At 39.6% G+C, this 7,539-nt stretch overlaps 1 protein-coding gene across 4 annotated transcripts; it reads left to right on the forward strand.

Annotated features, from left to right (window-relative positions):
- Positions 1–1,887: 1,887 nt before the first annotated feature.
- LOC104585675 (uncharacterized) lies at positions 1,888–6,853 on the forward strand. 4 transcript variants are annotated; one of them, XM_088894529.1, is made up of 7 exons: positions 1,888–2,408; positions 2,659–2,786; positions 2,886–3,074; positions 3,294–3,551; positions 4,117–4,249; positions 4,969–5,218; positions 6,008–6,853. In XM_088894529.1, exons 3-7 carry the CDS (start codon positions 3,024–3,026, stop codon positions 6,102–6,104), a joined length of 789 nt encoding a protein of 262 aa, XP_088750655.1. In that variant the 5' UTR covers positions 1,888–2,408; positions 2,659–2,786; positions 2,886–3,023; the 3' UTR covers positions 6,105–6,853. The 4 variants fall into 4 exon arrangements, with proteins under 4 accessions (XP_088750655.1, XP_088750657.1, XP_010240931.1 ...); XM_088894531.1 differs by having other exon boundaries at positions 1,890–2,408; positions 4,972–5,218; positions 6,008–6,851; XM_010242629.3 differs by having other exon boundaries at positions 1,892–2,408; positions 3,294–3,485; positions 6,008–6,849.
- The last annotated feature ends 686 nt before the right edge of the window (positions 6,854–7,539 follow it).

Here is a 7,539-nt window from a genome sequence, read left to right on the forward strand (position 1 = left end):
CAGTTAATATACTAACGACCTATTGGTTTCGATTTTAATTAGGGCGCCACTTTTATGGCTAAGTATATGTTGTTATCCTTCTCCCAGAGAATAAATCATTTTCATGGAGGGGAAAATCCTACTGCCAGCACACAAATGTCTGAAAAATTAATTCTCTCACTTATCCGGCTAGCCTTTCTTGCCAAAGGAGCACGTACGGATAGAAGCATTTACCTACATCTCGGCAAAAGAATGGACCGTTAGACTCTGTCCAATTCGATTAAAATCTGAACTGAATAGGAGGACGGATCGAGTTGAATCACTCAAATTTTACATCCAAATTCAAATTCAGAATAATCCGGATCGGATGTCCAGTGGATATCAAACTTAGATTTCATAGTCCTTTAGTCTTGCGTTCCAATTGTTAATGTATGAATTACTAGATATTTATTAGTTAGAATTGAATCAAATTGTTGTGGGGTCGATTTATGAAAGCCACCCCATGATTTCAAAATGTGACCCAACAAAATAGACAGTTGAAACTTGAGAGAGAGAGAGAGTAAAAAGACAAGAGCTGGCGTATCACATAATATATATTAGGCCCTCTTCTTGGCATGGAACTTGTTTCTCTGATCAGTTCGCTCCTGGCCGCTACCAACAGCAGCTCGGACAAGATAGCAGCAACGTCGCAGGGGTTTTCTTATCGTTGAGATTTGAGAATTTGATATTGACACCTAAGATATTAAACCAAACAAAGCCCAGGTTAGTCATCACTCTTGATTCTTGATTCTCGAAACTACAGCTATTAATGCGTTTGATAAAGATCCCTAGCTAGCAAGGCCATGTTTGGTTTGACACGCACTCAATTTTCTGTTTCTTCAAACCAAACACAGACCCAATTAACGTCAAGGTTCATGCACGGTCAGTTCAGTCCGTCAACTCCGATCCACTGGACTCCGAGTAGCAAACTAGCAATGTTCCTTTGAACATATATGATGAAGGTGATTTGGCCCCGACCTAGTGAAGAGAAGACACGTGGATACGATCTGACCAAGAGACGATAGCTCAGCCTATCAAGTTTAGTTCGCAATAATTGAGCTCGGGTATTCAGTCACCTTGGTATAAGGCTCACATCGATGCAAGGCCACCTCAGCATAAGGCTCATCTCGACACCGAGGCACCTCGGTATTCAATCCAATTTGGAACTAAAAGACCGAAGTACCAGCTCGGGACCAACAACTCGAATCACCACGTATTGATTCCCGCGTAACCAACTCCAGAGATTTCTCCAACAGATCCCGAATCTCTTGAGATCACGATGAGCTAACAGATCCCGATTTTTTCAAGATCATGATGACAACATCCCGATTCTGCCGGAGTCGAAAGTGGAACGATGAGTCTTACCTGTATACTGCTCCTTCGGAAGCGAAACAAACTCTATCTCCACACCTCGGATATCCCGGAGCTCTTTCGTGAGCTCCACGACTACGTCAGTATATAAAGGCACCAACCCCAATGGTGCAAGATACGCGTGATTTTTCTACTCTCTAGCTCTCTAGCTCTTTAAGCTCTCAAAGTTTTTCAACTCACATCAGATTACTGACTTAAGCATCAGAACGACCTCGCCGAATTAGCCACCCCGAGTTCTCTAATCCTATCTTATAAATTCACTTAACTCACCGGCCGACTAGAAATCAAATCATCTTCCGGCAAGGAATAGTCAGATCGCACAACATCAATATATATTACCGCTTGTCTGCTTCCTATTTACTACTAGTTAGGGCCCCAGTCCACCATTGCTTTTTAAGTTCTAACATAACTAAAAGGCGGTGGATTTTTAATTACTATTCTATGTTTCCCTCCTTTGAATAATTTTTCTTTTGTTATGTATGGGTTTAAATGAATTCCCCTGAACCTGAAGAATACGCGTCCATCTCCATCTGTCCATCTTCATGTGCAATTGTGCATCGACCAGCAGTGGAAGACTTCGGTCCATAGAGTCATGATCATCCGCGCCGCGTCTGTCTCGCTTTTTCAATTTTCTCCCACCACTTCTCTATTATCATTTATCATCCCCCTACCATACGAATACGTTGTTGCAACTGAAAACTAGCTCCTCTCTTTTGTTTACTTAATTTACACACGCTCTGTTCATCTCTCTCTTTCTGCATTATTTTTCACAACTCACCAGTCACCATTCATCAGACGCTACAGACGACAGAAACACCCCTTCTTCGTTATTATTGTTTCGAGACGATCACTTGAATTGTCTCATTATCTCCTCCCTTTCTTTTAATTAAGCGACAGTCGATAGTTGTCTATATCAAATAACAGGTGGGCAACACAAGCAATCCCCATCTAATGGTTGATATTAACCACAACCAGTGAGGCCATGATATCACATGAATGAAAGGCACCATCATCCCCAGGTTTCTCATCCACCGATCTTGTTCTTTCTTTATTTCTCTTTTTTCTTTCTTCTTTATAGTCCGCCCGAGATAGGTAACTGAAGTCATTTTTTCATTTTCATTGTCTGAAACCTCCAAGCCTACTCGAGCTTCCAGCCTTGGAGCTTAGAGAACACTTGCAACCTTTCAGGACTACTACATCACCCACCATTTCCATCTATATATATTTCTTTATCAACAAATAAAACCCATCATTCCTTTTCTTTTGTAGATATAGTTCGCGTCGTCTCAATTTTCTTGAACGAATGTGAAACAAGAAAAGGAACAGGCAGAGGAAGAAGAAGAAGAAGAAGAGCAGTTGCAGAAGGGGAAAAAGAATTACAGAGCAGCAGCCAAAAAGTAAATAAAAAGTCTTACTTTCCCTTCCTTATCTTTGACGATGCTTTAGCCTTTTGTATTTGTCATGTTTAATTTTTATCTTGGTTCTTGACTTTGTAGCTTCCATCAATTATCAGCGAGAGCGAACTACCCATTGCTTACGCAATTCAACTCGTGGCCCTTTGATATAACCCCTTTAAGTTTCATAGACTCCACCAACCCCCCCCCCCCATTTTCTTCACTTTCTTAGCTCGTTCGATGGCTCAAGTTAGAAACTTAGAAACACTGATTGACAAAAATTCAAAGCTGGTGAGAATTCCCTTTCTTTCTTCTTTTTTAATTCAATATCATCAACTTATTTTTGTTAACTGTATTTTGGCGACTGTTTTATCGGGTCTCGCGTTTTGTATTTCTTATCAGTTGTGTCCCGTGTAGATAAATATGCATAGATTTCAGAACCAGATCGAGCCCAGAGATGGTTGGTTCAACTGACAAGCGACTTTTTCATTTGTTTCTGTTTCGTTTCAGACTTTCGACGCTGCTTCTCAGAGTCCTTCTTTCGAGATTGCCGGATTCGACAAACTGGGTACTCTGAAAATGGCGACATGTGATCCCCAAGTATTTCCGGACAGAGGCGACAGGTCTGAGAGTTTCGTTCTGGATATGGAAAGCTTGGCTCGTAGCACCGAAAAAGACGTTACTGCGAATTCAAGGATAACAGTAGGACAATTTTTCACTCAATTTGTTTTCTTTGTTGGATTCTTGTGGACTGCATCTTTGTCCTCTGTATGTATCCTGTCTTCTTGAATTCTTCGAGTCCATATTGTTCTTGCAGTTTCTTGACTGAGATTTATCCAAATTAATTGAATTTAACTTACCAATTTTGTTCATTGAATCATGATTGATGAACTTATTGCAACAGACATAAAGAAGAGTTAGAAAATATATCTATGTTTTCTGAGATAGAAAGCCGATGCCACCTTCTTAAACCTGAAAACATGACGATCCAATGTCCTTAACCATTAATTCGTGCTCTCCTTTTATTTTTATAAAAACAGAACTGCATCTACTGTATGTTTTCTGTTTTATTGAAAGTTTTCTTTATCAACATATCAAAACCAGGCATTCAGGAGAATTTTCTGTAATTTCTTTGCAATTCTGGGGCAAGATGGTCACTAACAAAATCGCAGAACCAAACTCTTATTACGTAAAAAAAAAAAAAAAAATGTTTTCACTGAATTGGGACTAGTCTTTACAAAGAAAAACAGTGAAGATTAATTGTTGCGCAGACTAAGGATGATATTATGTTTCTGCTGATGATGAGCTTATGTTTTCTGTTTGAAAATTGAAGTTACAGAGAAGCTTGTCTCGAAAAGGGTCTCAACGAGAAGAAAGGAAGATGACTGCTACACTTTCTTCTATCAGTACCAGTGAAAGAGGCGATTCTACCATTGTTGCCTCCGCAGATGATGATTCTAATAAAGGTAACCTCTCCTTGCCAACTTCTTTTTGTGGTTCTCATGTTTCAAGTAGCGTTAATTATAGATGCAAGAATTTGGCTTCTACCATTTTCATCAATAAATTTGGATTTATAGACGATTTTGATTTTGATGTTGTGAGAGAGATGATGTGGTGGAGTCAGATCTCCTGCCATCAAAAATACGTTTCAACACTCTTACCAAATCTGACACCGCACATCTCATCTACTTTTGTAATGGGTCCCAATCTTGGTGAAATGTGTGGTGTTAGATCATGATGATACGGTGTTATAACTATAACGTGTTATATTGGCAGGAGATGCAAATTTCACTATCGGGATCTCCATAAGAATTAGGAACATCTATGTAAATAGTAAGGGAAGATGTTCCCAATGTACAGTTATAGTTATCCTGTGGGTAGTTGTGGATAGATGATTGAGACGGGATGGATGCGTAGATGAACATTGGGGTTGGGGGGCCACAATCACAAATGTTATACTGAATCAGTTCAAAATCTTGTAAGATACAATATAAAGGGCTGCAGGCTGCAGCTGCACACAAGGATTTATGTGGATCCGTGGGCGGGGTCCTCTATTAAATGGGATCCGTAACAAGAACCTATGATCCAATTATACAGAAGAAAAGTCAAAAGTCAATATATAAAAGGAAATCGACAAATCGTGCATTATTGATTAACCATTCCTTCGCTCCATCGCATGTGCCAGCAGGAGCAGCAGCAACAACAGAGGCACAGGGTTTGATAGAATGCAGCACGACGGCCAAAAAGACAACTGTAGTTGCAATGGGGACCACAGAGCCCATGATAAACGGACAACAAGGGCAGATGATGATGATGATGATGAACAACAATAACAAATTAGAAAGCTTCAATAGATGCAATAGTAGGAGATACAGCGGCAGACGCTCTTCCTGGTTCCTCGATCCTCGCAGAGTTGTTGTATTTTTCGCCACTTTGTAAGTTCCCCACTGCCTCTCTCTCTCTCTCTCTCTGATCACGCTTATGCCACGTGGCAAAGGTTAATGATGGTTGCCACGTCAACTTAAAACCAGAAAGCAGATGCCAAGTGTTTGGTATCCATGAGAAAACGTATAACCGTTGTTATTGGAAGAGGGCCCACGTTTTTGCTGCACGCAGCACGGTTGATCCAAATCTAGAACTCCCAGCCCCAGTGCCGTCGATTGTTACACCAATCCAACGGACAAAAAAGCGGACTTCCCGACCCAAGCCTCAAAATCACAAAACGGCGATCCCCCAATATTTGCACTTTGCAAGAAGATACATGATTACATTGGTTTGTCCTTTTGTGATTTGTTAAGGTCCAGTACATGACCCGTGATATTAGTCTAGTATCAGCATTTATCCGGTGATAATCGGTGCCGACGTGCCGTTTATATTAGTGATTAATGGAATCCTTTCAATTTCAGCGATTTCTCTTTTCGGTAAAAAAATTGTAGTAGTAGTAGTAAGAGATTAATAGATTTTTTTTTTTGTTTTGTCGTGTCTTTTTATTTTATTAAAATCTGACGAAACAAGGTTGGAGTAGGAAAAGCCTTGTTTAGCAAGCATGGTTCCAAATTAACCATTACCATTATTGTTCTAATTTAATTAATCAACGATAGTGGTTGTAATATCACTATATATATACGAAACATCAATATTAATTATAATTAATTTATTAAAATCATGAACATACGCGTGTTCTTCAATCTCATTTAATTATATCTATTTGTTTAATTTTTCAGGTCAAGCATGGGAACAATACTACTAATATACTTCACACTCTCCATCAGCAACAACCACCTCATCAGCGCAGACGACTACTCTCACTCCCGGCAGTGACCCCTCTCCCACCCTTTGTGTTTTTGATTGGTGTGGCATTTTTTTCTATGTTCCACTATTTTCATACCCTTTACAGCAAAGACTTTGTCTTGTGCTTTGCTTTGATGTAAGCGACAAGCAAATCAATCTCAAAGATTTTCAATCTCAAAATTTTTGCCATCCATTTTATTCTGCTGATCATATAAATTATACAGTCTAGCCTGGCTAAAGAATGAAAATGAAGAGCATGCAAGAGTAACCCTTTTTACTATCTTTGTTGAATTTAATTTCTTATTGATATTTGTATGTATGTATATATAGAGAGAGAGAGAGAGTAGACTGAAATTAAAGAGAATCTCCACCTACATGCCTGCTCATTACAGTAGGAGGCGACTGCAAACTGAAAACCCAGAAGCAGAGAAATGAGTAAAATATATAAAAAGGAATGTAAAAAGGTTACTGAGGAGGAGTGAGGACCACCATCGCCTCTAGCCAAATCTCCTCCTTTTGCCTTTAAAGTTTTGATGTCTTTTATTTGTTTTTTTGTTACTGTTGGGCGGTATGAGAGAGGGACGAGGAAAGTATAAAAGACAGTGCAACAATGAGAATGGAGTATCTAATTAATAAGATTGTCTAAGAAGAGAGCCATATGATGTGTTCCCTGCTGGCTCCTCTTTTTGGACATTTCTTCTCTCACTCTCACGCTCACCCTGATCACCTTCCTGTTGGCTGGTAGTTCAACTGTCGCTTTTCTCTATATCTTTAATTACTTCTTTTATCTTCAATCTTCTATCTTCTATTTCTTTCCTTCATGTATAGCATGATTAGTACTATTTTTAAGTTTTTTTATGCAACGTGGTTTCATGTGAACAATAATATATTGAGGGAGTGGAATCAGCAGCTGATCAGTTCAAGATAGACTTCTCTCCAACCATGAGCACGGGTGCCAATACTAAAATAATGACAAATACAATTCATGAATATTTCATGGGTGTGCGTGCTTCTGACATTATGGGAGTGTGTTTGTGTGTGTGAGCCTATGATATGTAGCTAAAGGAAGACGCATGCTTGGTTATGATGTGCGAATCAAAATCATGCTCATTCAGTTCTCCGTCCCTTCAATTCCTTTATGTATTTGGCAATCAATGGGCCATTCATGGTGACTCATCGTCCAGCAGTGTCCACCCACCCTTTTTGCGATTTGCGCACTCGGAGTCGAAGGACATCCATTCTCTCACCTGTACCCCGTTTCAAGCACACCGCATCAATCAAACAGAAAAGCCATTTTTCTTAATTAGGTTACGATTTTGTAATTTTCCTTTCACTATATATGTTGCTGCGCTTCTGGACTCCAGACTGTTATTATTGATGCTGCAACCAGTCATTTGTGAAAGCCAGAATGTCTGAAATCCTTTAGCAGTTTCTAGGCAACTTCTTGACTTGGCAACCAGTCCTT

Source organism: Nelumbo nucifera, chromosome 1 (assembly GCF_055504915.1).
Source record: "Nelumbo nucifera cultivar China Antique chromosome 1, China Antique-T2T, whole genome shotgun sequence".
NCBI classification, from domain to species: Eukaryota; Viridiplantae; Streptophyta; class Magnoliopsida; order Proteales; family Nelumbonaceae; genus Nelumbo; species Nelumbo nucifera.

Excerpts from the sequence above, each read along its gene's own strand:
- LOC104585675 (XM_088894529.1), top strand. The coding sequence starts at position 3,024 with ATGGCTCAAGTTAGAAACTTAGAAACACTGATTGACAAAAATTCAAAG. Across the intron at positions 4,250-4,968 it reads AGATGATGATTCTAATAAAG|CAGGAGCAGCAGCAACAACA; the intron begins GTAACCTCTCCT and ends CGCATGTGCCAG. Across the intron at positions 5,219-6,007 it reads GTTGTATTTTTCGCCACTTT|GTCAAGCATGGGAACAATAC; the intron begins GTAAGTTCCCCA and ends TTAATTTTTCAG.